The sequence below is a fragment of the Glycine soja genome, chromosome 3 (genome assembly GCF_004193775.1).
Source record: "Glycine soja cultivar W05 chromosome 3, ASM419377v2, whole genome shotgun sequence".
Lineage (NCBI taxonomy): Eukaryota > Viridiplantae > Streptophyta > Magnoliopsida > Fabales > Fabaceae > Glycine > Glycine soja.
This window is the reverse complement of record NC_041004.1, coordinates 3,548,764-3,560,023: the sequence shown is the minus strand read 5'-3', so window position 1 is coordinate 3,560,023 and position 11,260 is coordinate 3,548,764. Positions and strand designations below refer to the sequence as shown.

The following is an 11,260-nucleotide window of genomic DNA, read 5'->3' as shown; positions in this document are numbered from 1 at the left end:
AAATTGATTTTCCAGTTTGTTGATGCTAAAAATTGAATCCGCAAATTAGGGTCCCATTGGAAAAAATAAATAAATCTCACCATGTTATTGATATGAAATTGATCTAATGAAAATAATGGCAAATTTTCACTAGGAGATCGTGAACATACATAAAGTAAATATTTTTCTCTTAACATAATTTATTCTATATTTAAGGATTAATTAAGATTCAATTATTTAAACTCTGGATCACTTAATTAAAAAACATAAACCATTATTACTTGTGTCAACTTTGGAATTAACATACTTAGTTAACTTAAACCATGATTTGATGTCATAGTTTTGTCTACGCCAAGTAACAAGGTGAGGAACTTGCGGTTGGAGTGTTACACAGTTTTCATCTTTTTAAAGGGCATGATTAAAGTAGTAGTTTTTAGTAATGATTAAAAATTGGTTAACATTCTTCTTCTTATTAAAAAAACAAAATTGGTTAACATGCAATGTGTTTTTTTTCCTTTTATATGGAAAATGTTAGTTAATTTTGTCTAGTATTCTTAGCCAATTTGATTTATCTACAAATAGGTTTATCCTTTTTTTAGGCAACAACTAAGTTTATCCTAAGCACATGAGGTCTGTAGTGTATATAATGGTTAAAGATGAACCAAATCACATTCAATGACATTAATTAATGCAGTTGAGTAGTTAAGTGAGAGTAAGTTTCAACGTATAAAATGGATTATGCTAGCACGAGGTCGAATTAAATTTAATGGCATTAAACTCCATTCATAACTAATAATGACAAAGGCTTGATAGGACAGTGATTCTGTGATTTAGTATTTCTTTCGTCTTAATTATAATTATCATGTAAAAGAATTGTTCTAAAATAATTATTATTTTAATTTTTAATGCAACATTAATTTTTTTATATTTCTTATATATTAATAATGAATTATAAAATTTAAAAATAAATTAATGATGATGTAAGAATAATTTTATAAAATTATGATTTTTTTTTCATTTATTTATTATTATTTTTATCTATATAAAATATCCCTTATATATAGCAGTGCATTTTTGTCCATATATTGAGAGAAGCTAATAATCTGACAGATGTGTTTGCTAAGGAGGGTTTACATTTAAGCTATGATGTTTGTTATTAAAATAGTATTCATTCTTTTGCTGTAAATTCCCAAAATGGGAATGTTGTTCCTATCTCAAACATGAGTAAATAAAGTTCTTGTCTAACGGCTCCTTTTTAGTCTAGACAATGCAGAAAAAAAAAACTAACAACAATAGTTATTTTGGGATATGAGGAGTACAGTTTTTTGTTAGAGGTGCTTTCATGATTTTTTAGCTTAAAAAACGATTGTTTGTAAATTCTTCTATATTGGAGTATAATGACGTGACAATGTGGATTTCTTGGTTACTAAGGATAATTTCTTATATAAGAAACTCTAATGTTTGAATTTATTGTAGTTTCTTATGATTTTTTGCATTGGAGTAAAATTCTATATGAGTTTTTTTATGAATGATATGACACTGCGGGGACCACAGAAAGTGATGCAGGGACCACAAAAAGATTATTAAGAAAATCAAATGAGTTTCTTGCATTAGAGATGCTCTTAGGAATTCCCTTTCTACGCTTTGGATGTGACCTTCTTTTTATCATGCATAAATTGAAAATAATAGTAAGTATTAACTAATCTCTTAAAACACACTTTGAACACCTACTAATAAAAATAATTAATTTTATTATTTTTTTAAAATATTACTAATGTATTAATTATGTTTTTATTAATAATTATTAATTTATCATGGGTAATCTAATAATATAAAAATATTAAAGTCTAAAAGTATTATACATCACTTTCTATAAAAAAAATACAATTACTTAGGATATTTAATAACAGCAACTAACGAAAAAAAGATTAAATGAATTCTAAAATGTTTTATACAAATATTTAGAATATTTAATAACAAGAGAAAATATTAAATTTACTGTCGTTCAATTAAAAAAAATCATTAATATATTATTTAAGATAATTAATATAAGAATTTAATTGTGATGCAATGGTACAGTATAATTTTATATTTTCGTTCAATGATTAATATAACTTTTAAAATATTTTTATTAAAGTTAACAAATTTATAATAAATGATAATAATTTCTAATAGAAGGATAATGAATGCATAATTTTTTTCTTTCTTGAAATGGTAAAAGTCAATCAAGTTTATTATTTCATACATACTTTTATGATTGGTATTTAGATGAGGGTTTGACAGTTAATTAACATGAAAGTTATATATTTTATTAAAGTAAATGAGTTATTTGAGTTTTTTTTTTTTAAAAAAATCACAGATGTTTCCTACCTTACCTACCATAGTACCATCTCTAAAGTCCAACATTTTGACATGTCACAACATTTTTATCCATACCCCCCGATTTTGCTTCCGTGACAAATTCTGAATAATCAAGGTTGTCCAAATTCTACCATTTCCATACCCAAACTTCTTCAAAATTGGTCATTCATTTCCATAATCCAATAAAGGTTTCGGATTTGGCTTTTCACAACATCATCACCAAAGCGGTGGAGCAAGGAAGCAAGTGCTCATGGCTACTACAGTGGCATCATCAATGGTAGTAGCATCCTTTTGTTCCTTTTCAAACCCCATCACCACCACCCCATCATCACTCTCTTTCAAAGCCAAAACCATCACCAGAACAAGACCAAGAACAAAAACCAGAAATAGAACAACGAGGTTAACATGGCTGAATCCTCACCCTCGTGGTGCTTTGGTTGAGGCAACACCACAACCAACAAGTTCACCTCCTTCACCGAGAGATGGATCCATCAAGGTGCTTGCGTTTCCTGAGAACCGTGCTGATGACATTCAAGCTGAGGCCAGAGCACTGGCTCGTGCTGCCAATGCAACTTCGTACACCCCTCAGCTTGTGGCCTCCAAATATGGCTCCCAACCCATCAAGGTTTTTCACCTCTTTCTTCTTCTGTTTCTCCCAAAGTTTGAGTCTTTTTCGTGATATCTTTTGTGGGTGTGATTTTTTTGGTTCCAGGTTTTGGATTTTTGTGAATTGGTTTGACCCTTTTTTTTTGTAGGTGGTGGGGAGGGCCCTTCAGGTTCTGGGTGCGGTGGGTTTGTTTGGGTTGAAGCTGTTGTTGGACCAGAAAAGTGGAGTGCTTGATCAGAATAAAAGGATTCGTGCTCTTGAGCTTAGGGACACATTCACTCGGCTGGGACCAACTTTTGTCAAATTGGGTCAGGGATTGTCTACTAGGCCTGATATATGCCCAGCTGAGTATCTGGAGGAGCTCTCTGAACTTCAGGCATTGAATTTATGTACCCTTTTAGCTCTTAATTTGATTGTTGTAGTGTAGCCAGTTAGACTTTTCTGGTGAAGCATGTTCTAGGGGTTAAATAACTTGGCATTGTGTGAGAATTTTGATTGGTCCAGTGATTATGTACATGTGCAACACAAGAAGCTATTGACTATTTCATTTGACTATATGGTCTCTGAAGATTTGGTCTTAAACTGAATTGACTGATGTCGTGTGATCCATGTAGCTGATTTCACCTAGTTGGATAAGTCTTTTGTTGTTGTTGTTGCATATGTTATTGTATTGTCAATGGACAATGTTGATGATATCCAATGAAAATTTATTCACTTATGTAGTTTTTTTTATTGGCAAATGCTAGTTGTTAAAATGTTAGTTTTGTTTGCAGAAAGGATCAAACCCGCGACCTTTTCCCCCTTCCCTTCTCCCTTAACCATCCAACCCTCCTTATATTTATATCTTCTATTTAGTTATATAGTGGAGTCATTAGTAGCAGTGAGTTGTGTGGATTTTATATATTGATTTGTGCTGTGAAGATGTTTATGAATGAACTGGTTACTTAGGTTTCCTTGATTATTTCTGTGCTTTACTAGGATGGGTTGCCAACATTTCCTGATGAGGAGGCGTTTGCATGCATTGAGAGGGAACTAGGACTATCTATTGACTCTATTTTCTCTACTATATCTCCAACGGCTGTAGCAGCAGCCAGTTTGGGTCAAGTTTATAAAGGCCGGTTGAAGTACTCTGGGAAACTTGTTGCTGTTAAGGTTCAACGCCCTGATATTGAAGAAGCTATAGGAATGGACTTCTACCTAATTAGAGGTTTAGGGTCTCTCATAAATAAATATGTGGACTTTATCACCAGTGATGTTGTTGCTCTTATTGATGAATTTGCACGTAGAGTCTTTCAGGAGCTCAACTATGTGCAGGTTAGTTCTTCTGCCAATATGAAACTTTGTATTTTAATTGAAGCCAGGCATGCATCATGATTCATCTATTAGTAATTTTTTGCATCTGTTGCAATCCTTGATGATGCTGTAATTGTGGTCATGGTTACTCCGAAAACCTCAACACTGAAGCCAAATCCGCTGTCATGGACTGTTTTTTAAAACCTTGTTTATGAAAATAAAAAAAAACATAAATAAACATTGAACCCTTTGTAGTTTTGCCAAATTTTAGGCAAAAGGCAAGCATATAACCATGTTATCCTTTTCATTTGTAATTCAAATCTTCCCTAGGGTGGTATGTGTCATATGGATAGAGATACATGTTTGTAAATTATGCAAGATATTTGTCGGAATTGAATGTTAATTTTGACAGGTTCCTGCAGGAGGGACAAAATGCAAGGAGGTTCAGAAAATTGTATGCTGACAAGGAAGATATCTTTGTTCCTGATATTTTCTGGGACTATACAAGTGCTAAAGTACTAACAATGGAGTGGGTTGATGGAGTCAAACTAAATGAGCAACAAGCAATTGAGAGACAAGGATTAAAAGTCTTGGATCTGGTAAACGCAGGCATACAGTGCAGTCTCAGACAGTTACTCGAGTATGGATATTTTCATGCAGACCCTCATCCTGGGAATCTTTTGGCAACACCTGAAGGAAAGCTTGCTTTTCTTGATTTTGGCATGATGAGTGAGACTCCAGAAGAAGCAAGATATGCCATAATTGGTCATGTTGTTCACTTGGTTAACCGAGACTATGAGGCCATGGCTCGTGACTACTATGATCTTAATTTTTTATCAAGGGATGTTGATGTATCTCCAATTGTGCCAGCACTTCGAAACTTTTTTGATGATGCACTTAATTATACTGTGAGTGAGCTCAACTTTAAGACACTAGTGGATGGTCTGGGAAATGTTTTGTATCAGTATCCATTTAATGGTGAGATAAACTATTCTTTTCAGTGACTTATCATTTCCTATCATTTCTTTTCCTATATTAGAGTGATTTATAAATATTTACTGCTTATTCCCAAATCCTAACTTTCGTGCAGACTCTGATCGGTTGACTTTTATTTTTCTGTTCTTTCCCCCTTCTGTTGACAGTTCCAGCATACTACGCATTAATATTTAGGTCTCTAACTGTTTTAGAAGGTTTAGCATTGTATGCTGATCCCAATTTTAAGGTACTTGCTGCATCATACCCATATTTTGCTAAAAGGCTCCTAACAGATCCAAATCCATATCTAAGAGATGCTCTTATTGAGTTGCTTTTCAAGGATGGGAAGTTCAGGTTTGCAACATGCTACTATCTTTAATCCATTGTTGTTTGAACTTGATGCTGTAGAATAATTTATATGAAGTGCAGTTGAATATTCATTAATCTGGTCCAGTGCAGATGGAATAGACTTGAAAATCTGCTGGACCAGGGGAAAAAGGATAGAGATTTCTCTGCTAAAGAAGCTTTACAACCTGTCCTAAAGGTATTATTGAGTCCAGATGGTGAAGAGCTGAGGAATCTAGTTATAAAAGAGGCTGCTAGTGTATCTGAAGCTTTTACTCTTGGCTCAATGTCTGAAACATACCGGTATATTCCTGACTTCGTTAGGACCCTTGTCTTCAATGGCAATGCAACTGGACCCTTTATGATGTCCGAAACTGAAATGCAAAGCATGATAGAGCTTAGAGATCAAGTGATTAGAATATGGGGACTTCTTCGATCCTCCAACGATTTTGATCCAGCTATTTTGCTGCCAATACTACAGGTGATTAAGTTATTTTAACAGAGCATTTTGTAAATATCATTGCATACTAAATTGAAAGGTAGTTTGTGAACATTTCAATCATGGAGCATCTAAACATGTTGTATGATGGAGAAATGGATCAAGGACTTTGATAGTTGAAAAGATGTGTCCATGCAACCAAAATATAGCAAACTATTACTATAGCCCTCAATCAACATTAAAAAATAGGCAATGCTATTAAGAGCTAAGATGATCTTGAAAAGTGAATTGTATATTAGTTTAGATATGGGACAAAGTTAACTGTTGAAATTTGCTTATTTACATTAATAAATTTCTCTTAAAAGTATTTAGTGGAATTGAATTGAAACTTTTTCAGCTTTTTTTTTTTTTTTTTGCAATTGTAATTTTACAAAAAACGATATTTAATATGAACAGGTCCTTGAGCAACCTGAGGCACGCCAACTTGGGGGGCGTGTCGTGGGTGGGATCACTCAACGACTTGCAGCACGCTTTCTTCAGCAAGTACTCCGAGTTCCAACAACAGCTTCTGAATAATTTCGTGGCACTGTAAATGCTAGATAAGGCATGCATCTTATATATTTTCCCTATGAAGTTTGAATTACTTTTGTGATGCTCAAGGTTTATTGAGATCTAATTACTGGTTTCATCCATAGTGTGCTGTGGTAGTATAGTCCATTCTTATTGATTGACCAGATGGGCCAGTTTGTTTAAACTTAAAATAAGCAATTTTAAAATAAACATTTTTTTAAAAAGCACTTATTTAATAAGCATATAGGATTTTCTTATCGAAATAAGCAGAAAATTGTTCCTTTTTAAGTAGAAACAGTTTAGACAAACAAACTAAAAAAATATAAAGCTGTTTATTTTATAAAATAAATACTTTTTTCAACGAATAAGTTTAAACAAACCAGCTCTATGTAACGATGATATTCTGTTTTTGCTAAATCTAATGTTTTTGGTTTCTTTCTTTTTTCTGTCAGGCTATTGTGGACAGGGGAGATAGGAGTCACATAGAATTGAGATATTGATTCTTGCGAAAATTATTTGATTGTCTTTTATGTTTCTTATTCTTCAATTTTGTCAAAAGATTTGTATATATGATGCGCACATCATTATTGATGCTGGATATCATGATCAGCATCAACATTCAAGAGATCACAATATGATAAAAAGCAATTGTTATATCATTGCTCTTACAATAACATGGTGCTGTTTATCTTTTGATATGGCACTCATTTCTCTTACATGTATTGTACCTGGAATCGTTTTAGTAACTTGCTTTTAAGTGTTTTGGAGGGGTTATACAGCTGAATTTGTGTGCTCACTCCCGTTTGGTTATTGTTGCTGTTATTATGAGTCAGTGGGTTGTGAAGGGTTTGGTAAACTAGTTGAATATGAATTTTATTCGTTGTAGCATGAGATATATCATGCCATTGTTGTACTTGAAAGTTTGATAACTTTAACAATAATGTCTTGAATTACATTATTGTGGATTTAGTGTACTTAACCCAGCTGACTTAATTAGGGGCCAAATATAGTTAATCCCCTTAAAGAAATTGGATGCACTTAGAAAATTAAGTGTAATTATATCTGTTAACGATAAGTATTTTATAGTTTTTTTAATGGTGACATTGAAGTTAATTAGAACATATGAACTTATGCATACTATTCAAATCCTTTCACTATTTTTTTTTTTTTTTTACCAAACTGAGGCTAACAACCAGAACTACAAAGGAATTCTTCAGGAATAAGAAACACCCCAAGAGTCAGCTAACAACATATTACAGCAAAAGGAAGGACCAAAATCAAATCAGTGAATTCCAAAAGGGAAATCATGACCCTTTCCAATTAGTGCAGCAGCAACTGAATTACCTTCAGGAAAAATATGAGCAATTTTCTCATGTCAATCTTTAGACAACCAATGCCTTGCCATATGAGCATAGTGATTATTATAAATAGGAGGTACAGTAAGAAGCTTCATAGTAACAATAGAATCTGCATCAATACAAAGATTACGAATACCTTTACCCCTTCCACTGTTTTCTAGTTTGTTATTCATGTGCATATATTTTTTTATCATAATTTCACTCTTAGTGCATTCTTTGTAAAGAAGTGAAATTTGGGTCAAATACTGTCTGTAGTTTGCCTATGGCAATCTGTATTTTTCAATGAGTAGTTATTGTCAGTGTATTTTTTGTCCATTCAGTGTGTGTATATGGCAAGTACATAGATACATTAGATTCTGAATTACTTCTGGTGTAGGGTCTGTTTCATCACAGAATATGATCACAATCCAAACACTTTCAACCATACAATTGAAACAAATATGTTTGATGGTGCTTTTGACGGTAATACCTATTAGAGAAAGTGTATAATTTATACCCTTTAGAATTTAACACTTAGAGGGTGTTTGGTTCTGCATCAAACACCCAAAGTAGCACATATGTGATGTGAAAATGTGAAGCATCTATTTCAAGCTTTTACGTTAAAATGTAAAACTGAATCTATTTTTTGGGTTGACGTAATGCATAGTCAAACATGCACTTAGAAGAAGTGTAGAAGACAAAGGGCATTTGATGGCTAGCATCCTGGAGGAAGAAGAGTAGAAGACAAAGGGCATGACATTATTAGATAACATTTGGGTAGCAGATTATTTTTCTTTCTTTTATTCCCCCATAATCAGGTCTTCCCAATAAGTGTAATTACCTTTTTTTTTTTTTTGGTGGAGACAATAAGTGTGATCACTTGCTTCTGCCAAATGAGTTACTATATGTTTAAATGCGTAGTGCATGATAAAGAAGTGAAAAACCAAAAACTGAAATTATAATAAGCTCATAAGTTCCACATGAGACTGAAAGGAAGATAAATGGAGGGAGAGAGAAGTTATTTATGTGTTTCGGGCTCTATTGGATGTGGTGCGTATTTGTTTTGTAGTTGACACAATTTAAAAAGGCACCTCTACAGAAAAACATGTGTTTTGTTGGATTGGGTCAAACTTCAGTTTAAGCATCTCAAACATAAAATCAAACACACCCGTAGTTAGGGAATCAAATTCATTGGACGAAGATTGAACAATTTATATTTAATTCAATTTTATTTCGGTAAATTTAACTTAAAACATTTCATCTTGGTAATTGATATTTTCAAGTTGGTAATAAAATCAGCAGTAACAAAATGAAGCATCATTTTGATTGGTGAATAAGTTCTGCAATTTCTGCTTATAGGATTACAGCTAGGTGGTTAAGTTTGCTCTTTCAATTTCATTATGTCACCTACATATGAGGAAAGCTTGTATCTATTGGTATATGAAATCAGAATTGAATTCTCCCTCTTATTTGTACCTTAGTTATTTTACTTCCTGCCACAATAGCAAGCCCTACAAATTAGCAATTTTGAATAACCAAAGTCTAGTCTCCCAATGATTGCTTATGTAGTTAAGAGTTAAGACATGCATCAATAGTTTTCAAGAGGATTTAAAAGCTCAAAAGATGAGCTTTCAAGTGGATTGAAAAGTTAATTGGAATAAATTTCAAAGTGAAATCAAATTTTCCTTCGAATGAGTACTTGCATCAGTGATTTTTCATTTTCCAATTTTATGGAGAAAGAAAGTTCAATTTTAGTAGGTTTAAGATTGGGACTTGGGATAGATAAACTTCTAACTTCAATAATAGAAGAATTTTATGATGAAAAGTTAACTACGGTGAACTATAATGGGTTCTGAGTCCAAACTTGAAGGTGGACGTGGACTTCTTATCCTTTGAGTTATTATTGGTTCCTATAAAATTTTAAATTTTTTCAAAAAGATTATTTTATCCCTTTATTTAAACACTTCACATCTCTTTCCTTTTCCCTTCCTTTCATTTGTGTCCTCTTTCTCATCATCCCTTGTTAAATACACAACAAAAATACAATTGTGTTAGTTTTGTTCATGAGACACACAATGAAGTTGTATTTTCATTTTGTATTTTTAAAACAAAAAATAAATATGCAAGAGAAATACGATTTTGTTCTGATCTTCATTGAGACACACAAGGGAATTTTATTTTCATTGTGTATTTTTTTTTTGTTTAAAATGTGTTTTTGTTTTGGATTTTACATGTGAAAATACGTCTTCATTGTGTAATTTTTTTCATCTCTTTTTTATACAATGAAAATGTGTTTCCGTTTTTATATTTAAGGCGAAAAAAATATATGATTCATTGTATAATGAAATCACGATTTTGTTATAGTAAGAGGTGTGAAAACCATATAACAATAAAATCATTTTTAGTAAGTGTTAGTCAATTTTTTATTTATTAAAAATCACATATGACTTCTACTTTTTCTTCTTCTCATAACCCTATCTTCATGGCATTGCAATCCTTGGTTTTCAAGAGAGAACATTGATTAAACACCCTGTGATTAGTGCTAAGAAAACCCAAATTAGAATAAACCCATATGAGTTTTTCAGCCCAGGATTTTTCTGTAGATACCTAATTCTTAATAATTTCTGCATGGATGGAAACATAGATAAATATATTTGAGAATTCATGCAAGAGTGAGGAGAAAATTGAAGGAGATCGAGGTTGATCGAATGGGGACATGAAGAAGAGAAAAAAATGTTGGAGGTGGTGTAGTCTTGCAAATGCGCCTATAGTTGTAGGACATCCTGACCTTCACAAATGAGGTGAAAATATGACAAAGGCATCGATTATAAATTAAGGAGGAAGAAGAGCATGTACATAATGGAAACCAACTATGCACTCAAATCTCACGAAAACGTGCCTACCAATTTGGTACAAGAACCACAGTAAGATGTCGTTAAGGATAATTTGAAAAATTTAGATGACATGCCATTTTTTTATTGGTTAGAAAAAGTAATATCTATTCAGGAAAAAAAAAGTGATATAATGTTTAAGGAACAATTTGATATATCATGTTTCATGAAGATATTAGGATATCACCATTGAAGAAACATATGCAAATGAGTTTTTCTACTACATATTTTATTTCATATTTTTCTATAATGTCATATCACTTTTTTATTCTATTCAATTCAATTAACTTTCACTTCAATAAAAAAAAAACTTACTAAAATTTTTCAAATAGATCTCACAATATAAAAATAGTATTGTATTTTAAAGGAGAGAAATAATATTATATTATTAATAAATAAAAGATGACCTAAACGCGTAATAGAAAAATTAAGACCCTTCACAAAACTAAACGTAACTTTTTGC

General features: G+C 32.1%; 1 protein-coding gene across 2 annotated transcripts; it reads left to right on the top strand.

Annotated features, from left to right (window-relative positions):
• Positions 1 to 2,410: 2,410 nt before the first annotated feature.
• Positions 2,411 to 7,379, top strand: LOC114405925 (protein ACTIVITY OF BC1 COMPLEX KINASE 3, chloroplastic-like). Of its 2 annotated transcripts, XM_028368449.1 has the most exons (8): positions 2,413 to 2,965; positions 3,096 to 3,323; positions 3,926 to 4,261; positions 4,663 to 5,218; positions 5,383 to 5,569; positions 5,675 to 6,041; positions 6,456 to 6,603; positions 7,022 to 7,379. In XM_028368449.1, exons 1-7 carry the CDS (start codon positions 2,591 to 2,593, stop codon positions 6,573 to 6,575), a joined length of 2,169 nt encoding a protein of 722 aa, XP_028224250.1. In that variant the 5' UTR covers positions 2,413 to 2,590; the 3' UTR covers positions 6,576 to 6,603; positions 7,022 to 7,379. The 2 variants fall into 2 exon arrangements, with proteins under 2 accessions (XP_028224251.1, XP_028224250.1); XM_028368450.1 differs by lacking the exons at positions 6,456 to 6,603; positions 7,022 to 7,379 and having other exon boundaries at positions 2,411 to 2,965; positions 5,670 to 5,897.
• The last annotated feature ends 3,881 nt before the right edge of the window (positions 7,380 to 11,260 follow it).

Excerpts from the sequence above, each read along its gene's own strand:
- LOC114405925 (XM_028368449.1), top strand. The coding sequence starts at position 2,591 with ATGGCTACTACAGTGGCATCATCAATGGTAGTAGCATCCTTTTGTTCC. Across the intron at positions 5,219-5,382 it reads GTATCAGTATCCATTTAATG|TTCCAGCATACTACGCATTA; the intron begins GTGAGATAAACT and ends TTCTGTTGACAG. Across the intron at positions 6,042-6,455 it reads TTTTGCTGCCAATACTACAG|GTCCTTGAGCAACCTGAGGC; the intron begins GTGATTAAGTTA and ends TAATATGAACAG.